The 25,022-nt window shown below is 42.0% G+C and overlaps 1 protein-coding gene across 3 annotated transcripts; it reads right to left on the bottom strand.

Annotated features, from left to right (window-relative positions):
• Positions 1-857: 857 nt before the first annotated feature.
• ZC3H12A (zinc finger CCCH-type containing 12A) lies at positions 858-22,610 on the bottom strand. Of its 3 annotated transcripts, none has more exons than XM_083173550.1 (6): positions 22,377-22,447; positions 16,240-16,787; positions 7,367-7,506; positions 5,314-5,548; positions 3,348-3,454; positions 858-2,947 (listed from the first exon to the last, which is right to left on the bottom strand). In XM_083173550.1, the coding sequence occupies exons 2-6, from the start codon at positions 16,740-16,742 to the stop codon at positions 2,013-2,015; spliced, it is 1,920 nt and encodes a 639-aa protein (XP_083029676.1). In that variant the 5' UTR covers positions 16,743-16,787; positions 22,377-22,447; the 3' UTR covers positions 858-2,012. The 3 variants fall into 3 exon arrangements, with proteins under 3 accessions (XP_083029676.1, XP_083029675.1, XP_083029674.1); XM_083173549.1 differs by lacking the exon at positions 22,377-22,447 and adding an exon at positions 22,508-22,610 and having other exon boundaries at positions 859-2,947; XM_083173548.1 differs by lacking the exon at positions 22,377-22,447 and adding an exon at positions 21,098-21,204 and having other exon boundaries at positions 859-2,947.
• Between the last annotated feature and the right edge of the window lie 2,412 nt (positions 22,611-25,022).

The following is a 25,022-nucleotide window of genomic DNA, read 5'->3' as shown; positions in this document are numbered from 1 at the left end:
TATATATATATATATATATATATATATACATACGGCGTAGTGTACGACACTCCAATACTCTTGTTCAATAATCAAGGGTTTATCAGCCATGTTTCAATACAGCGTTGCTAATAAACCCATTATTATTGAAGAAGAGTATTGGAGTGCTGTACACTACACCGTCTATGATTATATTTCGAACAGCACCAAACCAAAATCTTGTTATAGAGGCTGTGCTGGACACCTGCTATACATTTATTTAGATATATGTTATACCTTATACTTCTTTATGACCTCACATGTACATCTTGACATTGGGGCGTGTTACCTCTGAAACGTTTATGTGATTCATTGTACCTGTCATTTTGAAAATGATATTTGCTTTTGGAATTATACGTTGTGCTGCTGTCTTCTTCATGATCTCTCTCTCTCTCTGTCTCTATATATAGATATCGGTACTTGTGAGTTATCCGGGCGTCCGATTTTTTGATTGTATGCCTTAAGTTAAGGCATACAATCAGATGCGATGCGATGCGATATCGCATCGCATCGCATGCGACCATCGGATGCGATGACCCGATTTTTCCATAGGAATCAATGTTAAAATGATTCCTATGGAAAAAGGGGTCCTTTTCATACCCCTACTATCCAAGTGGGCATGGAGTTGGATATAAACCTGTGGCGAGCGTAGCGAGCCACCGAGCCCGAAGCGTGGCGAGCGAAGCGAGCCCCGCGAGGGGACGGTATTCCGTGTCCCCTCGCGGGGCTCGCTACGCTCGCCACGCTTCGGGCTCGGTGGCTCGCTACGCTCGCCACAGGTTTATATCCAACTCCATGCCCACTTGGATAGTAGGGGTATGAAAAGGACCCTTTTTCCCATTGAATTCCATGTTAAAATGGACTCAGTCCATTTTAACATTGATTCCTATGGAAAAATCGGGTCATCGCATCGCATCGCATCCGATGGTCGCATGCGATGCGATGCGATGTCCCGATCCGACCCGATTTCAAAATCGGACGCCCGGATAACTCACAAGTACCTAGATATCTATATATCTAGCTATATATACAGTAAACATATATATTATATACAGTATTCATAGATACGCAATGTATCTCCCTGCTGTGTGGATGCACGACAGGCAGAAAAAGGCGGTACTCCCTGGTCTTGGTGAAAAAAACTTTTATATTAACAGAGCATACAGGTGACAGGTGGGCGCACCACCCAGCCGCCAACTGACTGGGACGCGAGTTTGTGTGAGACGCTCGTGCGTCCAAGTCTAATGGAGTCCCTCTCTGCCAGCTCTCACCAGGGGGACATTCCGGCACTAGAGGGGCTCCATCTGTACTACCTATACAAACAGGGTAAATACTTCCCATAGGCGTATTCTTCTATGTGTGTGGGGTGTTCCAGTTGGCAAGAAACCCCCTCCCCCTCAGCCTGACTAGCGGCCAATAAAAAAAGCAGTGCAAAGGGTGGAATGGAGCTGCTGCACCCGCCCAGTGGCCACAGATTTTCCTACCTAGTCTGCTGCGTGAATTCCTGTGAATCTGAGTGCTCACTCTTCGCACCGGATAAAGTATCTGTGATATGGTGATCATTTGGCCTGCATATGTCTGAAGTACTATTACATAAAGTACACTTTGTGTGGGGCAGACTATAGCTTCTTACATGTATGCATCCTTCATGGGCTGGCAAAATTAGCTGTAATGTCAAAAATTGGGAAATCTCACTCCACAAATGTTGCATTTGCCACTGCTATCAGTGCCAAGCTGCATGTATCTTGCAACAGTTTATCCTTTGCATGCATGTTTATATAATGCAGCTTTATTTTGTGAATGAAAACGAGACACGTATTTATGGACACATCTTTGGCCAACACTGTGTGTAGTTCATAACTGTTTCTAGATCTAAATCATAAAAAAATGACCCAATATTTACTGAAGGGAGACTCAGAACAGATTGTAATTTCAAACCCTGTCAGCACAGCTGTTATTAGTCTAGAGGCTTCTTTTAAAACAGCTAGTTACTTTCACATCCTGATTTTGGATTTACAAGTAAATATTTCTGCTGCTAATGTTTGTGGGTCCAGCAGTTGTGGGAACTTATTCATGACATGATCTACTAATGAGGGATGGAAGATAGCACAAAGTTTTGTACGAACACTCAATCTCTCCGCTGCGAACTGGTCAGAGTTTGGCCACTGTTGGTAATCAGTAGTCGAAGGTGTAACTGTTGGGTACACTGGGTAGTTAGGCAGTGGTCTAGAGGAGGGGTGACGTATAGGGGTTGGGTCAGACACATACTTACCTGAATGCGGAGGTGGGGTTGTGAAATTATTTGGAAGGCTACAAGTAGCAGGAATAGGGTTAGACATTTCCCTTCTGTACATTTGTTGTGATGGGTTTTGGGATGACCAGGAATTATAGGGGAAGTAAGATGCTGAATGAGAACCATGTGGAACCAATTTCTGTGAACTATAGTGTTTGCGATTATTAGAATCCAAATCACTTCTATGATGACAGCAAGGTATCTGCTGGCTACAGGTGCAATACAGTGATTGGTCATGTGACTGGTCAGAGAAACTGTTTGATATACTTGACCATGACTCCATGCCAGAGTCAGAAGAGTTATGAGTAAGATAGTCCTTTGAGCTGACAGATGGCTGGAACCAGTCAGAACCAGTGCTGTAATAATGTTGTATGGCATTCTTCTCAAATGTCCTTGCTTTTTGGGAAGACCCAGTTCTCTCTAAAGGAAGTTTCTGCATGGAAGAGGTATCTGATTCCACAGTGGAACTCTCTGCAACTGAAAGTTTCCTTGTCTTTTTGTCCTCAGAATAAGCTGTCCCCTTAGTAGGAGAAAGTCTTGCATTTTCACGCAGTTCATCAGCAACAGAACGCTGGGTCTGGTTTATCCTTTCTGGGTGATAAAACTTACACTTCATTCCATAGGTGCATTTCTTACCTACAGTTAAAATGAAAAGTACATCATATATAAAATTAATGATATGCAAAATGTGTGATAGCTTTTTCAGTATAAAGAAATTTGTTTAAAATGTGACAATTTCTCTGCAAATTATACAAACTTGTAAAATAATGCCGCTGTAAGGCCTGAAATATTACAATATGCCGCTAGATGTATCAACCAAGATCACAAGTCGGACAATACTGCTAAATAATACAACAGTAGCTTTACAGTTTACATAACAGTAAGGTATCATAGCCTCCAAAAGAATAAATACACAACAATATATTTCCAAAGTTGTAAATCATCATCAATTTTAAATATCTGTTTTGTCAGGTGTTACCTGCTAGCAGTGGAAAGTGAAGGCATAAGTGATACATAGTGAAAAATTCTTATTTACCATAAGGACATTGCACTTTTTTGTTCTCTGGACCAAGAGGTCTTTTTCTCAGGAAGTCATCCAAGTTTGGACCTTTTCGTCCCATAGGATCGTCTGGGGGCATAAATCTGAATAGAAACGAGGTTAAAGGGAAAATGAATAGCTATATAAAACAGAGTGAATCATTCTGCACAGAAGTTGTTCTTTTGTATACGTTTTCGTTTTCAACTGATGGAAAGTATATCTACTGCTACAATTTTGTGTTATCTAATGCTGTAAACTGATTTTTGAAATCATCAACAGCATTTAAATATATGCATGGTGTACACACTAATTACGTAACACCAAAGAAATATCAGTATGTCCCCGGGCCCTTAAATGCAATATCTTTCTATTCCATTATCTTCATAAGCCATCGGGGACATACTGTCCTAGTATTTCTTTGATATTGTATGTATTGATGGATGGTGATACATTTATCCAGAAGTAACCCAGTTAGGAGACTTAAATGCACGGTTTCCAATCAACACCTGTTTCAACATACTTGAATACACAACAGCATGTATTGTATAATTAATAGACCATAATTTCACCAACATCTACATATGTATGCAAATAAGCACCTTGGGACTTTCGAGAAAAAAAATATTACATTTAGACAACATACATAAGACATACATATACATAAGACAAGTACACAGCACTGTAAATGTGAACAATACATACTGAGTAGCTAATTCATCTTCTAGGGACATATAGGATAATGTGCCACAATCTTGTTGAATTCATTACAAGAATGTGGCCATATCACATATGACACATAAGCAAAGTGTGTGTGTGTGTGTACAGTATATATATATATATATATATATATATATATATATATATATTTTACAGTTTTTCAAAGGTGAAGCACTCCAAGCAATGATGTAAGTATAGCCGGTGCCAGGTACATAGAAAAGGAACAGAAGCACTTACCCCTCCAGGGAAAGGAATTGGAGCCAGCACTCAGCAGTTGGTGAAAGAAAAATAGTGTTTTAATGCAAAGACATAGTTGCAATGGTGACAGCTGTTATCCTGACAGCTGTTTCAACTGCTCCTTGGCAGTTTTCATCAGAGGTCCTCTGATGAAAACTGCCAAGGAGCAGTTGAAACAGCTGTCAGGACAACAGCTGTCACAATTGCAACTATGTCTTTACGATAAAACACTATTTTACTTTCAGCAACTGCTGAGTGCTGGCTCCAATTCCTTTCCCTGAAGGGGTAAGTAATTTTTTATATATATATATATATATATATATATATATATATATATATATATATATATATATATATATATATATTTTTTTTTACATTTGTATAAGCTACAGTAAATGAAAAATGAAATGTTGATGAATACTGCTGCCCAAGTCCAAAGGCTTCTAAGGGTAGATTGCAATACAGTCTGAGCATCAAAAAGAAACATACTTTTTTTGCACATGCGCATCTCCATGATATTATTTTAAAGAGTTTTTTTTTTATGTGCATGCGCAAAACTATCAACGGGGGACTCTCTAGGTGAGTATTGAAAAAAAGGGTGCAGGGTGTACAAATGAGCCCATATGGAGACTCTGCACCCATTATAGATACAACACTTCTTTGGAAAAAGATAAAGTGGAGAACTAATGTTTGTCATTTTTCTACCGCAGCATATAAATGTCAGTCGGAAGATGATTTATTGGCAAGGACAACTACTCCACTGTCTGCCCCTTTTGATTTCAGAGAACTAGGATCTCAAACTCGGTCCTTGAGACACTCACTTTTACCCTGGAGGTGCACAGTTGCATTCATTAGTAACTGTCACATTTTAAAATATCCACAGGTGGAGCCAATAATTTCACTTGTGATTCTGTGATGAAGCCTACAAATATGCACTGTGTGAAGTCCCGTGGACTGAGTTTGAGCACCTATCATTTAAAGAATATGATGATTCCAACAAATATCTTACATGTCATTGACAAAGGAATACATGAGTAGCCGCTCCTCTATGAACTTCTTCCATTCTGGCTTCTCACTCTGAAGGTCTCTGTAGATATCATTTGAGACTATGATCCCATCGCACTTGTAGGCCAACTTTACAATAAACCTATCATCATAGCAAACAAGCCGTTTCCCATTGACTCGACGAGATGGAGTGAAAACCAGGATTTTCTTCTTTTCAAGTTCAGTTAGAATGTGTTGATCTGCCAAAAGGGATTCAAAATAGTTTTTTAATATTCTTTCCTATCTTAAGGTGCCCATACACTTATCTGATGTGGGCCGATTTCACCCTATCCCTACAGATTGGGCTGAGAAATCGGAACAAATCGGATGAGTGCGACATCCCATCCGAATCGAGTTGTGACATCCCATCCGAATTGAGTCGGACCCTACAGGATGAACCTACAGGTTCAATCTATGAGATCGGACCCATCAGGTGTGTGCCAGCGGTGAAGCACCGAGTGGCGGTGCGGTGGAGCAGGAAGCAGCTACTGAATTTGAAAAAATATTTTAAAAAAACACTGGCCAGCCAGTTATTGACTGAGAGATTTCTCTTAGCCAATCAGTGACCTCCCATTTGATTGGCAGTAGGCTAATTCTAACAATAATAGATGGAAAAAAGCTATTCCTAAACATGAAGTTCTGGATCTGAAACACCAGAAACATGTTTTTGAGGGTAAAAAGGAAAGCAAATTCTGATGCTGACAATGTATTATAATGCTGTTTTATAATGCTGTTTCCTTTATGAATGTTACATTTGATGCAAATCTCTTCAATAGCGGGCAACTCACTGCTAATGATACTTTCTGGTGTTTTAACACAGAGCCTTTTTTTTTGTGCCAAAAAAAGACTCCCAAACGGAAACCAGTGCTAATCCTAACAACAGATGACCTTCAATTTGCAAGTTTACCTTTAGCGGCCTATTAATTAAAAAATATAAAATATAGTTACAGGGTAACAGACAATCCCAAATTTAGTAGTTTACCTATCAAAATAGTTGGGAGGATGGTATTAAAAGTATTTTTTAAAACACTTTGGGTATTATGGCCCTTATGTAAATAATATATGTATGCACTATTCCTGTATAGTTTTATTACTTAAAATAAAAAGTTTTACAAATGTTAAACAATGGAGAACATTTGTTATTTTCAAAGTGGGCTGTGGGCATTGTGAGATACCCATTACTGGGCAAATAGTATAATATAAAATCTCTCAACAGATATTTGTGATATCACAAATGCACAATGATCAGTTTACTTGGTACAAGATACAAAGCAACATTACATGTACAGTATTAAAGTTGGGCATACATGATACCATTATCTGACAGATCAAAACCTGTCACTCAGACAACCTGGGTTAATCACTGATTTAACCAATTTTTATGAAAGATTGTGCCCTTTTTCCATTGTTTGGGAGCAAATGGATGATTGTCAAATGCTGTCATCAATAACCATATTTTTATTCCAACCAGCCAGGTCTGGCAGATGATCTGCCAGATAATTGTATAATGCATATTAGTGGCGTAACTATACATTAGGTGCAATACCCAACCCCCTACCTCTGTACCTGCTTGTTGTAAGAGGATCCTCTCGCTCTCCACCCAGGCATGCAGTCTGGTCAGGGGATCTGCTTGTTGTTAGGGCATCTCACTTCCGCTGCCACACATCTGTCATACCTGTCCCCATTAAAAAAGTCCCTCCCAAAATGGCTGCTGCCTTCTCTAGCTTCCCTAATAAATGTCTCCTCGGAGGTGGCTGCTGCCTTCTCTAGCTTCCCTAATAAATGTCTCCTCAGAGGTGGTGCCCATTTTGTGAGTGATATTTGTAATAGGGGCAGGTGACGGGACCGCAGACAAGTATCTGCAGAACCCCAGCGCCTTTAAGACACTGCAGGGTCTTCAGGGACTATTGTTATGCCACTTGTGTATGTGCATCTTTACTTAGATATGTTGAATACTTCTTTGTTCCATACAATAGTCTAGGTATTAATCTGCTTTATTTATCATATTTAGTGTTTACCTGTAATGGGCATATCAGGCCTGGGCTGCTCCTTTCTCCATGATGGTACAAACACTGTGACATCTGTATGTCCTTTTTCCAGAAAAAAGTTAACAGCCAGCAATATTCCATGGCATGAGAATACCTCTTTGTTTCCATGGCTACAGAAGAAAAGGGAACAAGCAATGAGTTCTGCAGACATATTTTACCATTATGAATTAAGTTAACCACTATACAGGAATTTAAATAGCTGCTTTCCTGCCAAATAACAATGCAAGTTGTATAGGGCTCAGATTGTACAACATGCAAGCTGAAAATAATTAAAATTTCATAATTAAAATCTAATTATAGAAGTTTTGATCAGTAATACCTGAAAAACAAGCAATCTATTGATCCATTTCACATGACATAACCTTTGATGATATGTGTGTGCCTCCATGCCTCTACTTCCACCTCCATGCAAGTCAGATAGTTTGCATAAGGAACTTTGGTGTAGATATATGAAGCAGTAATAAGGGAGAAGTGAGCCAGCAGAGAAGTGGCCCATGGCAACCAATCAGCTGCTCTGTATAATTTTATATTATACATATAATAGATGTTACTTCAGTGCTGATTGGTTGCCATGGGCCACTTCTCCTTTCATTTACTTCTTCCACATCACTGCTTCAATCAGTACATCTACCCCCTTGAGAGGTCTACAATCACAATCCATAGTAAAAAGGTTGACAGGATCATTAGGTGGACAGTCTATTTTCAAAAGTTTGACATTGGAAATGTCAACACAACACACAAATGTCAACATCTTTTTATTGATTTGCAGAATTAGGGTTTGTCTTAGGGTTAGCTTTAGACTAACTGGTCAACCCTGTAGTCATGTAGATGTTGATGCCATGGCGACCGATTGACCACGTTGACATACTTACTTTTCTGATGTCAACCTACTAACTGTAGGCCTTCTTAATGTAAACAAGGCATACCAATGCATACAGTGTATACAGTACATTCATTTTTAAGTGTGTGGGTTGACCAATCTAGGCATACAAAATGTACGCTTTAAAAAGTTTGTTTACTATGATCTGTTTTCCCATCACATAAATGTTCAATTCAACCATTGTCAATGTGCTGCCAAACATCTTACAATGTCAGTAGCATAAATATTCACCAATTATGGTTGGCTCAACATTTGCTACTTTTCCTGAGCACCTGCACTTCCAAGATGTGCAAGTAATAAGTACCAAAGTTGTTGGCTGTGATTGAATTGCCAGCCACTCATGCCCCTTTCAGACCGCACTTTTAAAACGGTAAATTGCCGTTTTTTTACCGTTTTAAAACGGTAATGTGTGCGGTCTGAAAGGTCCAGTCCCACTTAACCGGTTAGAAAATGCCGTTTTTTCTAACCGGTTAAAATGCAGGGTCCTACCCGTTTCTGAACCGGTATTTTAGCGCAAAAATCGGCTCAGAAACGGTATTTAGGACCCAGCCAATGAGCTGGGTCCTAAATTCAGCACAGTGAATACTTAATGAGCGCTCATTAAGTATTCACAGCACTGGAGCCCCCCCCGCGCGTGTCGACACCCCCCGCGCGCGTGTCGACGCCCCCCGCGCGTGTCGACGGCCCCCCGCGTGTCGACCCCCCCGCGCGTGTCGGCGCCCCCCCCCCCCCCCCCCCGTGTCGACTTACCCCGTGCCGGTATCTCCGTTGTGGTTCCCGGCACTGCAGCTCAGTATGCTCGGAAAGCACTTATGAAAAAAGTGTCTTTCAGAAAATGGCTGCCCCCCATACGGAAGACAGTTTTTTTAAACAGGGTTTCCTATGGGGCAGCCATTTTCTGGAAGACACTTTTTTCATACGTGCTTTCCGAGCATACTGAGCTGCAGTCCACAACGGAGGTACCGGCACGGGGTAAGTCGACACGGGGGGGGGGGGGGGGGGGCGCCGACACGCGGGGTGGGGGGGCGTCGACACGCGCGGGGGGCGTCGACATGCGCGGGGGGCGTCGACATGCTCTCGGTCGACACGCGAGGGGGGGGGGGAGCTGCACGGAGGGGAGGGCTGAAGGCTGCACTGGCTTTGACCCTGTATTTGGAAAGTTTCCAAAAACGGGTCTGCCAGTGTAAAAAAATCGGCACTTAAACGGTAATATACCGTTTAAGTGCTGCGGTGTGAAAGGGGTTTTATCTGGCAGACCCGTTTTTGGAAACGTTTCCAAATACAGGGTCAAAGCCAGTTATGCGGTCTGAAAGCAGCATAATTAATTGGCCTCAGTGTCCTATTTCTCTGCATACAATCATACCTTGTTTAATAACTGTTAGTATTAAATGGAGGGAACATAAAATACTGTCAACCACAATCCCAAAAATGCAAAGCAATGTGCAATAATCCAGCATGTAATAGTACGATGCATTACTATCCTTGAATGCAAAAGTAACCTCTTTTTTTTTTCAATAAAAGTCACATAAAACTTTTCATTTAAACAAAAAAATAAGTTTGATTGAATTGTAACTTTTGAGCGAAGTTACATGCAAGTCATTATTAAGTGAAATTGAAACTGAACAACATACTTTAGTGAGATATGTGCTTAGATAAAACATGACTAATAAATGTTAGCCTGAGAATTGGAACCAAACCAGCATTGTAATTTTTACAACGGTTGTGTTCAGAGAAACATGTAATATATGTAGCTGTTATTGGGGCTGCAGTACCAACCATGTAGTGCAGGGAGGATCGCTTGGCACAAATAAACATACATGTTATCATGTATGTAAATGATGTGCTGGATATGTGCCAGGGATCAGCAGCACTATATGCATCGGATGCCACACAGCACCCGGGAATCACTATAAGCCATCACACATTCTTAAGCCCGCTCCAGGACTTCTATGAAAGTAGCCAATAGGAGTCCAGGGGCAGGCTATGAAGGACTGTGCGAAGGCTTATGCTGATTCCCAGGTGCCGCACGTCATCCAATGTATAAAGCGATCTACAGGGGATCCATCGAGCACATACATGATAACATGTATGTTTATATGCGCTTTCAAAAGTCCCTGCTTTGTACATAAAGCCCTATAAAACTTTACAGTACACTGTGCCTTTAACATTAATTACAATTACTGGGGTTATCATAGTGCATTGTATAGGAGGCTAATTGTAACATTTTTAAAATTCGATTGATTGAATAAGAAAAGTTTTGTACTATACTAACTAATGAGAAAAGTGTTGTACTATACTAACAAGAAAATCTAGACTTTCTTGGAACACTTGGGGGATTCTGTAATATTCCCTGCTATAAAGTTGAGTACAACGAACAACTGTCTGAAAGGTCACTGAAAAGGAAATTAACATGAATTAAAATAACATTCTTCTCATGTTGCATTCGACCTTCAACTTGTCATTATGCAAGTATATTTATGGAAGATTTCCTGGATCTGTTTAGCAAGGTAATCGTTCATAATCACCGCCCTTGTTGTTTGTACTGTATATTCTAAGAAAAAAAAATCAATGGGTATGTATGTGCTGAAGTCTGCTAACACCTACTGGTGCAAACATTGGGCCTGATTTAGTATAGGCCGCAGAAGTGCAAAAATCGCAAAAAGGCGATTTTCAGACTTCTGTGCATGCACCACTGCTTGCAGTGCGAATGTCACAGTGTTACGAGCAGCAGGGGCCGGCAACAGGGCAGAAAAGTGACATTTAGGGGCACAAACCGGACAATGCATTTGTGTCCAGACCACAACCTGAAATATGGTGGTGGTGCGTCTGCCTTTGTGGAAGGTTTTAATGCTGCCTTGAATTGCTATTGCATTGCTGAGAGGCCCTTTGCATGCTGGGTACCCTTGCCCTGTGCTGGGCGGCTCCCACCATGCGAATGAAAGCTTTTGCAGTTTTGCTATCTTAGCAAATCTAGAACTGGCCCTGAATCAGTACTATTGTTAAAAACTAGCACACTCTTTTATATGCTTTAATTATCCAACCAGAATCCAAAAGGAATTTATCCCCTCTAAAAGACAGAAATTAACATTGTATATAACAGTGGATATAAATGTGTTAACTACTTGTATAAACAATACCTAATGGAGTCTAAATTTATAGAATGGTGGGTGGGTCTAACACACAATTTTCTAAAGCAGGAAACAAGTAATTTCCACATTGTTTGGATTCATTATGATGCAACTACAGTACTTTCCAATTCAGTAAACACTGCTAACACAGTAGGCTAACAGCATGTGTGACACTGCAAAATTGTGGTCAATGCCCCTTCCAGTACTCAATGTGTACTTACACATACAGAACAGTTTACTGTCTGTCATGAGGTCCACATTATATTCAGCAAGTGATTGATGTAGTGCTAGCCTAGTGCATCATGGAATGTGTGGGTGCAAAGTCTAATGTTGCTTTTTCTTATTTCAAATGACTTGTTAAAGGATAGTGATTAATACCCCTTTTACACCAAAACGCATTTTTTTTCACCCGGCTTCAACCCGGATAGGACCCAGCGTTTGTTACCTTTTACCCCGGCTTCTGCCCCGGCAAACTTCAACTAGATCAGATTGCATGCGAAAGCTACAACTGTATGCGATTTGAACTAGATGCGATGCGGACTAGAGTAAAAATACTACCTGCAAATACTGTTTTGGCTTGCGATATGAACTACGCCGGAGCAGGCATCGAAAGCCAAAAGAAACATGGTGCAATTTGAATTTCAATCACTGCATTTTAAACGAATAAGTTCAAAACGCATCTGAAAACACCGGTTCATGTTATATAAGCCAATTGTTTAACAATTTGAAATGCAAATAAATTTTTTTTGTGGGTATTGTTCTCTAAAGGTATTAAAGTGGAGCTTTCCCTATTTTAAATGGGCAAAGCCCCGCGATCTAGTGAAAGCCAGTGCAAGCAATGGCTATCCTGCGGGCTATAGCGACACATGGGCCCGCGCATCGCTATTGCTGCAGGGCATACACACGGCGCGATCCGTGCTCCTTTTCTAACCTATCTGGTCATATCGCTTAGAAAGGGGGCTGAAATTGCCCCATGTGAATGCCCATTTAGGAACTCACATCTGTAGATGTAAATTTTGGGGCTTTTCACATTCATCTGAGATATTTAAATGATTATGAGCATTTAATCATTATCAGTCACAGATTAGTGAAAGCCCCGGGCCTACTCCTAATTGCAAGGATGGCAAAAACTGTTCAGTGGTCTGGGAATTGCATATGGATTTGCGAGAGGATAGAGATTAGCGATCCAGTCACAATGATCTCACAATTTTACAAGGGACGTTTGCTCTTTCTTTCTGGGTAATGGCTTTCTCGTCACAAATTCTCACCCTAGGTAACATAAGTGGGACACTTAGAAAAAAGTATTTAACTGCATGTGACTTCTTATAAAATGCTTAAGCTATATTGCATTAAAAAAAATATAAAAAATATTAGCCAAACCACTACAAAAGTAGTAGATTTCCCTTTACACAAGCTTCTTTTGAAAACAAGTTATACTTCCTGGCTAACCCTCAAAGTAGATATACTGTAGTATTTACCAAAGGCTAAAAGGTGTAAGTATCTCAAATAGGAGGTTCTAATTTTGCAAATGCTGAGAAAAATCCCAGGAGGAGGAAAGAGCAGGTATATTTACATAAACTGCATTTGCATAGACTGCTTGTGAGCTGTTCAGACAGGCAGGACTCTGGGCATGTGAATCAGCAAGGAACAATGTAGAAGATTAAGCATACAGGAAGTAGCAGTGCGGAATTTCCCTTTTGTGCACCTGACACTAAATTATACTTTGTACTTTGTTCTACACAGCTGCAGAATACCTTTCTTTGACAGTAAATGTATTTAACTACTGTCCTCATCTTGCATGTTTTTTCTGATCATGAATTGTCAACAACAAAAAGGGATAGAAAATGTCTACGTAGTTTAAAAAGTTGTAAATAACAACTGATGTTCTGTATGCTAAAACCTGCAAGCAGTGTCAATAGAGTCCCGTGACGTCTGTGGCTTGTACAAGATAACATCAAACAATTTAAAAGGTTAGGTTGAGAGTAAAACATCCATACATACAGGGCGGTTAACCAATTAGCTGCGACAATGTGATCCACGTAAAGTGATCGCACCTATCGTATGACAAAATGTCTCTCGTGGGTGAGCTCCTGCTTTTAAACGTATCCTAATAGAAAATCTCAAAGACAGGTGACCTGCGATATGTTACCATGGAAAATCTGATTCACGTAAAGGCACTTTCAAAGACCTTACAAAACAACAAATTACTCCCACCTGCAAGCCTAAAAACATAGAGCTCCCCCAAATACCTGTCCCACACCTTGTATCCCCATTTCCAACAACCCAATACTGACACTGTTGGCTAATTAAAAACTTCAAAGTGTCTAATTAGTCATTCAAATAGCACTTATACAAAATGTATAATTAAAACAATGGAGTCTATTTTGTTAGACCTGGTTACATGTGTTGGACAGCTTATATACAGATAAACAACATAGTATATATAAACACATACCTCCCAACCGTCCCGATCATCGCGGAAACGTCCCGGTTTTTGGGGACGTTCCCGCGTCCCTCCCGCCACCGGCAGTGTCCCGAGCACATCGTCTATCCCCCACATCCAGAGGGGCTGGGGGCTTGGCTAGAGACTCACAGAGCCTCAGAGCCATGCCCCCACAGCGTAAAACGGGGACGTGGCCTCGCGACATGACACAATTATAGGCCACGCCCCCTCCCGGGCAAGCCGCGCCCCCTAATTTCGGGTAACTGTCCCTCCTCTCGGAAAGTAGAAGTAGGGAGGTATGTAAACACACACACTCTTGAAAGAGCCAAGCCTTTCAAGTAGGTTAAAAACACACAACAAATACCAAAAAACCCAAAATATGTAGTCTGACAACAGAAAAATGGGTCAGAGTTCTTATTTTCTAAAACGACATTTCTTTGAAATAAGTTTCAAAACACAGCTAGTGAGTCCATTCTAGAACAGGAAATGAATCAGCAGAGTCCTGCTTGTAACCAACAATTGCCTATGCATCATTATTTTGCATATATATTTATTTATATATTTTTTTCTACACACAGCCACATGTTGCACAAGGCACATTAAAAGCTTATTGACCTGTTTTTGGTTTGCAAAGGTCAGTAATAATTTAAAAGTCCAATTCATGAAACCAGCAACTTAAATGACAAACAGTATACACACATTTACCAATAAAATTTAATAAAAATAATAAACTAAACTAAAAACAACATTTTCAGTCATTTGAGAAAAGCAGGTCCTTCGGATTCACAAAATGAGCCTTATTGTTTTTGCCGTCAAAATGGGTGTAATTTATGCCACACAAATATTGCCTTTCTTTATTTATAAAAGTGATACGTCTATGGACAGGCCTACGGTATCTGCAGGTCTTCATGAAGTGCACTTGCATGATTATACGTTGCTATACTCTGGATCAGTGGTTCTCAAACCCGGTTCTCAGGACCCCACACAGTTCATGTTTTTCCAGATCACCCAGCAGGTGCACAGGTGCATTCATTACTCAATAACACATTTGAAAAGATCCACAGGTGGAGCTAATTATTTCACTTTTGATTCTGTGAGGAGACCTGCAAAACATGCATTGTGTGGGGTCCTGAGGATCGAGTTTGAGAACCTGTGCTCTGGATCTCCAGAGCAAAGAGACACCAGTGTCAGTTGTGAGCTACTCTGCTTATTCCCACAGATATGTGTGGCCTCTGTGTTAGCATGCAGAGTGAATTTGTTTCATTTACACCTAGCAAAATTAAGCCTAATAAAAAAATGACAATTAGGAACTGGTTGGCAAATACTTTAGTACTAAGCAACTGCGGTACATCCCGCCACACATCGTAATTCTAATCGCATATGTACTAGCATATTTGATCAGTATCGCAAAACGGGCAGATACTAATTGCATATATTAGAGGTGCAGGGTGGAAGAGGTCACTAGACCAGGCAGCACAGCCACTGGTGAGGGGTGCATCGGTGAAAAGCAGCAGGGGGGGATTGGGCATCAGTGCGGGGCAGCAGGGGACTCGACAATAAGTCCATAGGCCTCTATGGAGTAACCCTCCCCTGACAAAGCCCCATCTAGTTTATCTAAATGCAGCTCCCCTATAACATTATAGTAATTGTATAGAATGCACTTAATAAATGTCACTTCAAAGCTAAAAAAAAGACTTGTGGCATATTGGCTGCCAGGGAGGGGGTTCTGGGTACCTTAAATCCCCCCCCCGCATGCACTAATGTCCTTGGTAAACTTCTCCACTCTTTTCACTGCTTCCTATATCTCACAATGGGGCAGATGTATTAAGCCTCAACAAGAGATAAATGCAAGGCGTGATAAAGAGAGATAAATGTCCAGGGAATCACATCCTAACTGCCATGTTACAGGCTGTGTTTGAAAAAAGTCAGTAAGGAGCTGATTGGCTGGACGTTTATCTCTCTTTATCACTCTTGCATCTCTTGTAAATGCTTAATACATCTGCCCCAATGAATGTTCTGGGTCAGGATGATGAGGGAAACAAAATGAAAATGCTAAGGACTGACATATATATATATATATATATATATATATATATATATATTGATAAGGAATTATTGGGTTGTATCAAGAGCTCCAAGGATGCTGCTCTCTTGTTATAAGTAATCTCACCCTTGAGATTATAAAAGCTTTGGGTATTGGCTGGGGTATAACAAGGAGGGGCGCTTTCTTTCTAGATGGACAGGTAAGTCCAGGAACAGAGCATGTTCTCCCTCCTATATTTATATATATATATATATATATATATATATATATATATATATATATATATATATATATATATAAATACACACACAAAAACAACAACAAAAAGTATACAAAAGTGTAACAAACCTCATAGCGACATTGCTGCCATCAATGACAATTGGCCTTAAGTTGTTACTATCACTTTCTTCATTTGAAGTTGTAGAAGTCTTTGCTCCCAAGCTCCCTCGAGGTATTAAAATAGCTTCTGTTGACTCCTCTGGCACAGCTTCCCGTTCTGGGCTTCCTCCATGTTTCACAAGCTCTCCCAATACAGAATTTGTATCTGCATCCACACCAAGATTCTGAAGGACTGCATTGATTTCCTCTGAGGTATAGCCTAGTTTACGGAAAAAGTCTACTTTCAAGTGCATCTCAGACTGGTCAGCAAGGTCGGAGGAACTGGCCTTTTCTGGTGCCTGGTCATTTCTTGACCCTTTTTGACACCTTCCTGGGCCATAGTTTAGGCTATAGAAACCTGAGTCATATCTCAATGGAAGGTCATTATTAGAAAGTTCGTACCCATTACATTTGGGTTCATCCCAGCTTTGCTGATCCAAACAGTAGTTGAGATCAAACGGAAGGCTATCCATTACAAATGCTTCAGTCTTTTATGTTGTAGTGACCTCCAGCTTCAGCTGCAAACACAAAATTAATCATTAACTGATATTAACCTTAACCAGTAATATTCACTGTAAAATGTCAGCATTACCTTCCCCTGATTAATATAGCTCAAGAACTTTCCACATAAGCTATTGCTCATATATGAAATCATTTCTAAGTGCAGGCTTTCCCAAACTCTGCTATAACAGTCCAGATTTTAACGATATCCATGGTTGATCACTGGTGGCTTAATTAGTACCTCTAAAAACCTGGACTAATGGCAGAATTTGGGAATTTGGGAAACTCTGTCTTAGAGGGGTATTTATGAAAGCTCAACGAGAGATACAATTGTGAGCAATAAAGTGTTTGCTAATCTTATGCATAGCTCTCTCCAAGCTTTGATAAATACTCCCCTTAAGGCCCATACACACTGGGTGACTTTGAGCTGAAACCCGCTCAAAACACCAACTTTGAGCGGCTTTCAGCTCAAAGCCGCCCAGTGTGTATGGCCCGGCGATGAGCGGTGATGCACGCTCTCGCATCATCGCCGGGAAAGCTGCTCATCTTCTGCTTGAAGGACGTCTTTGCTAGCGCTGCGCTATGCAAAACTATCCTCCCCCTGCCAGGGGTGGATTGGCACGTCGGGAAACCGGGTAATTTCCCAGAACTCATTAAAACTGGGCCGGCCGCGCTCCCCCCTGGGCTGGCTGGTGAGACATGCGGTATGGAAGATGGCGGCCCCTCCGTTACCCCCCACAGCAGCATGGTGTGTGCAGGGTGCAGACTACATCTCCCAGGCTGCCCCGGGCCCCGCTACGACATGCGCGCTACCACCTGATGGGTCAGTGGCCGGCAGCTCCTGCTGGAGGCATCATAGTGTAGCAGCGGCTGGCTCCCGGGGCACAGACCATGAAGCGGCGCAAGCAACCGAACCCCAAGCACCTGGACTCTGAGGGGCAGCAGCAGCCCCAGCAGGCATACGGTGAGTGCACGGGGGACAATGGGAGGGGAGGAGGAGGCTGCACTGACCCACTGCGTGGCACCTTGCCCCAGAACCTGACCCCTCGCAGCTACGGCCAGGGTCGGATTGTGAATTTAATCCAGCCTCCCCCCCCCCCCCCCAGGCTGCTTCTAGATTTTTCCAGGGCAGGATTCAATTTCTAATCCGCCCGTGCCCACCGCTGACTGCGCCAGGCAGGGGGAAAGCTGTTCAGTGTGTATGCACTGAGCGGCTTTCCCACCAGCGATGACAGCGGTCATCACTGTCCATACACGCTGGGCATAATGGCCTTCTAGTGTTTAACAAAAAGTATCATGCACACTTGCCAATGCAAGCAGCAATGTAGCAGTTGCTAGGCTGTATTCAGCTGCATGGCCACCCCGCTAGTAATGTCTTCCTAACTAGCAGGAGTGCGCATCGTCAGTGTCACAGTGAGTACACACTAGATGATTTGCCCATTATGTTAGTCCAAACGCATTAGTGGTACGCATCGCATACCACTAATTAAGGTATGCGATGGCATGCGATGGACCCGATTTCAGCCTTTTTCCGAGCTGAGTATACAATTTTTAAATCGCATCACATCGCATGCCATTACAATGGCATGCGATGAGACACGATTTCCCATTGAGTCCCATGTTAAATGGCACCCCCAGACCTGATTTTTAATTGTATACCCACCATGATGGGTAATAAATATGTAAAATGCCCCCACATTGTTAACGGTCCCAACTATCAACGCCCACCCGAAGCGTGGCGAGGGGCGGCTGTACGCGTCCTCCGACCTTTTCATACCCCCACTATCCACGTCGGCGTGGAGTTGAATTTATAAAGTGTGGCGAGCGCAGCAAACCACTGAGCCTGAAGCGTGGCGAGCGGACGCGCATTACTTCACAGGTATAACCGTCCCCTCGCGGGGCTCGCTGCTCTCGCCACGCTTCGGGCTCGGTGACTCGCTGCGCTCGCCACACTTTATAAAATCAACTCCACGCCGACGTGAATATTGAGGGTATGAAAAGGTCGGAGGACGCGTACCGCCGCCCCTCACGAGCTCGCTGCGCTCGCCGCGCTTCAGGTTGGCGTTCATAGTGGGGTGGCGTTAACAATGTGGGGGCATTTCACATACTCATGTCCTATGAGGGTGGGTATACAATTAAAAATCGGGTCTGGGGGGGCATTTAACATGGTAATAAGGCATCTGGGTGCCTGTACAATTAGAAATCGGGTGATATTGCATCGCATCGCTTGCGATCATATCGCATGCGATGCGATTTTTCATCGTACAATGCCCTGCAATGGAAATCGTGGGCGCCGTGATAATACACAAGTACCAAAACAAGAAATTCACTTTCACTGCAGGATATCTATACAGACCTATACAGACTAAACAATATTTAAAAGAAGATATTGATCATTTTGGGGCTTCTGGGTGATATCTTTTAAAAAATTGGGTACTTGTTTCCTAGCAGGGCACCCACTAAGCAAATAGCTTAGTGTGCTATTCAACGTAGAAAAATCGCATTGCTTCGCATCACGTACCGTATATAGTCCTGTGCGATGCGATGTCCATGTTAACTGCACAGGAGTGCTTATACAATGAAATATCGCATAGGATCACGTGGCACCAAATGTGATGCAATGCCATGCGATCGTTTATTGTACAAGCACCCATGCCATGAGATGTGATGGGTGCTTACAATGAGATTGTGATGGGTGCTTACAATGAGATGTGATGTTATGTGATGTGATGTATGCATAGTATGTGATGTGATGGGTGCTTACAATTGTAAGCACCTGCACCTACGCCATTGTTTAGCGTCAACCCCAGTATCCACGCCACCTCGAAGCGTGGCGAGCCCCGCGAGGAGTGACAGAACGCGTCCTCTGACCTTTTCATACCCCCACTATCCACGTCGACATGGAGTTGATATTAGATAGTGTGGCGGGCGCAGCGAGCCACCGAGCCCGAAGCGTGGCGAGCGCACGCGGAATACATGTAAAGTAATCCACGTCCCCTCGCGGGGCTCGTTGCGCTCGCCATGGTTCGGGCTCGGTGGCTCACTGTCTAATCTCAACTCCACTCCAACATGGATAGTGGGGGTATGAAAAGGTCGAAGGACGTGTTCTGCCGCCCCTCGCCACGCTTCAGGGTGGCGTGGATACTGGGATTGACGCTAAACAATGACGAAGGTGCAGATGCTTACAATTGTAATTGTGTATGCTCAATATAGTTAATGAAGCAGGCTCTCATTGTCTCAAACCTTACTGTTACATTTTTCATCAAAAGTCAGGAGAGAATATACTTTCAAAATTCTGAAATTACATTATGACTTTAAACTCAGAGTAATGCATCGGGATAATGTCGACATTATCCAGATGCAAATAGTATAATTATGTTTAAAAACATACAGTGTATACATTGTACTTGCAAAACATTTAGAAACTTAGCTTATTTTTAAACTTTAGCTTCTGACATCATTGGCAGTATACGTAATGGAAATATAATGTTTCTCAAGTGTAAAATTAAAAATGTATGGAAACATATTTAGACTTCTGCTTTCCATGCTGACTGGTGAACTAAATATTGAAAATTGAAGTAGTAGATTAGATCAGCTGAGCATTATTCAGCATCCCTATAAGTTAAAAATGATCAGGATGACATGATTGGTTAATGTGTGCTTCTCTTTCTGGCACTATGCCCCAAAGGGGTAAAACACTAAAAATCATAAACACCCTTATATACTATATCTTCTAGAGGGTGGTAAATAAATAAGAAGCAGCTTCTGATTGGTTGCCCATAGCAAAATGACCTGTGAAGTGTATTTCACATCTTAGTAAATTTCACCCTTTATCTCTGTCCACTTTATCTCTCTCCATTGCTTAGTACCTAGACCCTGAAGTACCAGCCAATCAGCTCCTGCCTTATATTTTACAGTCTGTGTTTTAAAAATGACAGTTAGGAACTGTCTTTGTTGCTCTACAAGCAACTGACTTTGTTGCTCTACAAGTTTTGATAAATACCACCAAAGTCTGCTATCACTTCACATGCGCAAAGCTATATCGCATAAAATATTATGTCTCATGTAAATGTAATAGACCCATGCATCAAAATATGTCATAAAATAGGTCATACAATAAAATACCAGCTCAGAAGACACTGCCTACACAATGCTGCACTCAGGTGTAAAAGTATCATCATAAAAGACAACAACTAAAAAGACTTATCTAACAAATGTATAAACATTTACTTGCTGTAATAACTTGTATCTGTCTCCAAAACGCATTTTAGCTCAAATTAAACCCAGGAAACCTGTATTACTGTATCTAGCAGTCACCATAGCTTACCGGATGATTCAGAACAGACACACATTGAATACAACAATCCTTTAAGCTTAGAAGCAGAGACTTGCAGTGAGGGCCTGTGTGACATCTGTGTTTTATGTAACAGGAAGCTAGTAGAGTACAGTCAGCTGGGCGTGTACATGTGGGTGGTAATAACACAGCTTCATCTGGTTATTTAAAGATATATTCACCTTAACTAGTGCAACTGGATGTTCCCTGTCACAAACATGTTCTCACTTTTCTGGGTAAGGGAAGAGGATACTGTATCGGTTCTGTGTCTTTTTTCTCAGTATCTCATATGTTTATTATGTAAAGTATGCCTGTTGGGTGTCATTTATTCTATCTTGATTATGACATGACGATGCATAAGAAGGTGTAATTTTATACAATAAATATGAGTTGGATTTAAACATTGCATTGGACTGGTGCTGGTCTCCCTATCTATTGGGATCTACTATTATATTGAATGCTGACATGGCACGGTAATTTTTTACTACTGTGGTGGAGCATTGTGCGATCTTATCTACTTATATATACATATTTGTATGTATATCTACATATATATATATATATATATATATATATATATATATATATATATGTACCCGATTTTTGGGAGCCTCCTGGCCATTCTGGGAGGGTAGGCAAGCCTGCCTTAGGTCGACACATGAAAAAGTTTGACATACTGTAGCATTAGGTCAAAACAAGCATTATGTCAACATCGGGAAGGTTGACAGTCAAAAGGTTGATATGGCTTTTTCATGTTTTTTGTGTTGACACAGTCGACATTGACTGTATATCTATCTGTATACACTGTAGATAGATATAAACTATCATTTTTATCTATCTGTCAGGTAGATAGAGAGATATACTGTAGATAGATGTAAAACTATCTATCTATATATCTAACTATCTATCTATCATCTATCTATCTATCTATCTATCTATCTATCTATCTATCTATCTATCTATCTCAGATCTAGATAGATAGATAGATAGATAGATAGATAGATAGATAGATAGATAGATAGATAGATAGATAGATAGATTAAACAAAGTGGTTAAGGTGCAGCCGTGAAACGATATATACTTTCACTTACTTTACTATTATTTTTACTTGCTATAAATCTAGCTAATCACCGATCACTTTCTAGCAAAGATACATAGAACAGGTCAGCTAGGACACACAGCCGGAATGATCCCTTATTACTGTACTTCTTACGTCCCCTCCTCCCCCTCTGCCACATCGCCGGCTCTGTGTCACCAGCCCCGGGGCACTTACAGGCAGGGCATGAGAGATTACACTGTGTGACTGGCATCAGATCAAACTTTCTGGAGACTTGTATGTTTTCCCTGTGCTCCCGTCAGTGAAGTGGGTAAGAACTAGAAAGAGACAGAGTGCATTGTACTCACAGCGGGCTCCCAGTCGGCAGTGTCCCATAAGGAGTAGGGAGGAAGGGACACTATCTGGACTGTAATGACAGCCGGAAGCCTGCGCTGTATAACTCAGGTACAGTAGTAGGCGGCCTCTGCAGCTGATTAGCAGCAGCAGCAGCACTCCCCCTTACCTGCCTGGCATTACAATACTCTGCAACAGGGGGAGGGAGTAGAGAAAGGACACAGAGTACAGTGACTGGATATTGGTCACTTGGCTGTGAAGTAATTACAGTATACTGTAGCTCTGCTTTGTGCATACAGTTAACAGGGGTTTACTAAACTCCGAACAAGTTTCCGTTGTAAGCTTTCATATAATAGAAAGAACACTTCCATTTGCTGAAATGCCTGCCCCCAATGTTTCCTAGATCTCAGAGGTTTCTGATCCAAGGGTTAAAATCCTCAATTTTATTTATATATATATAAGCCCGCTTGAAGCTAATGCTTCGAAAAATAGTTGATGTAGTTACACTTGCTGCCAACAGTTGGCAGTGTTTCGGAGACACACGGACACTAGGCATATATATTATAGTATACTATTTCTATACTGCGTTATATTGTGTTCAGCTTTGTTTTTGAAATGATGTCATGTCCTCAGTGTGAGTCTTTATTGCTGACTAATCAGTAATATTATTGTTCTTCAGCAAAAAGCAAGTCTCTGTAAACATTATGAGGGAAATTTACTAAAGGCCCATACACACACTGGGCGACTTTGAGCTGAAAGTCGCTCAAAACAGCAGGTTTGAGCGGCTTTCAGCTCAAAGTCGCCCAGTGTGTATGGCCCGGTGATGAGCGCTGCTGCGCGCTCCTGCAACATCTCCGGGAAAGCCGTTCATCTGCTAGTTATACCAGCAGATGAGCGGCTTTCAGGACGGCTTTGCATAGCGCTCCCCCCCCCGCTCCGCTATGCAACGCCCCCCTCCGTCAGCGCCGGGCAGGGGGAAAACCGCTCAGTGTGTATGTACTAAGCTGCTTTCCCTGCAGCGATGAACGCTATCATTGCTGTCCATACATGCTGGGCATAGTCGCCCAATGTGTATGGAACTTAAGATAGGAGTTCTATTTTAAATGGGATGTTGCTATGGGCAACCAATGAGATACTATCTAGTATCTTATAGAAGGGGCTAAATAATTAAGAAGATTCTTATTTATTTATCCCCTTCTAGAAAATAATACATATTGGGCTTTATTCAGATCTGAGCTCAGTACAAATTTGTTTGGAAAATGGGCAAAACCATGTGCACTGCAGGTGGGGCAGATGTAACATGTGCAAAGAGAGTTAAATTTGGGTGGGGAGTGCTGAAACTGAAATCTAAATTGCAGTGTAAAAATAATGCAGCCAGTATTTACCCTGCACAGAAACAAAATAACTCACACAAATCTAACTCTCTCTATACATGTTACATCTGCCCCACCTGCAGTGCACATGGTTTTGCCAATTTTCCAAACAAATTTGTACAGAGCTCAGATCTGAATAAGGCCCATTATCTTATTGGTTGCCCATAGCAACATCCCATCTGAAATAGAACTCACATCTTAGTAAATTTCCCCCTATGGGTCCACTTGCAGCTTCCTGCTTTGGTGTCATATTACAGCTTTTGACTGTTTTAATGGACAGACTGGATGCCAGCATTTAAAAGACTGACAATGACATTCAAATGATCAGAATCCAGAGTAAGTAGGCTTACCCTCTTCCCTACCCCCTAACCCTAATCCACCCTGCCTGACCCCTAACCCTCCAGCCCTGTGGTATACGGTCAGTTGGTCAACCTAAAGATGGTCGACAATCATTAGGTTGACACCACTAGGTCGACATACTGCAAGGTCGACATGGGTCTAGATCGACATGGGACAAGGTCGACAGGTCATTAGGTCGACACAAGCATTAGTTCGACATGGTCTAGGTCGACATTCAAAAGGTCGAAAGGGTTTTTTCACTGTGTTTTGAGCCGACGTGCCTACAGGTGGTATTTCATGCCCTAACATCCACTAGGGCATGGTTGGAGAATAAAATAATGTGCCGAGCGCAGCGAGCGGTCACTTAATCCTGTGTCCAACTCGACTGTGTCGATATTCGGGTAATATAAAACCCACGTCGACCTTTTAACTGTCAACCTAGACCATATCGACCTAATGCTTGTGTCGCCTTATGTCCGGTCGATCTTGTACCATGTCGACCTTACAGTATGTTGACCTGTTGGTGTCGACCTTATGAATATCGACCATCTTTAGGTCAACCGCAAAATCCATACCCACCCCGGCAGCCTAAGGGCGGGGTGTACTAAGACGAAAATGCGGTCACCGCAGGCAGGGTATCGCCACCTTTGGGCCAACCGCCGCAGTCTCATACCCCCCTCCCCGTCCTCTGTGCTGCTCCTCCTCCTCCAGCAGCATGTCACAGCTGGGGATGTCCTTCCTGCTGCAGGGGGGGGGGGGGGGGTAGGAGATGCCGAGGACCGCTGCACATCCCGCCCTAACCCGGCTCCCTTGGTGC

This window comes from Crinia signifera, chromosome 2, assembly GCF_055691185.1.
Source record: "Crinia signifera chromosome 2, ASM5569118v1, whole genome shotgun sequence".
NCBI lineage: Eukaryota > Metazoa > Chordata > Amphibia > Anura > Myobatrachidae > Crinia > Crinia signifera.
This window is presented reverse-complemented; position numbering and strand designations above follow the sequence as displayed.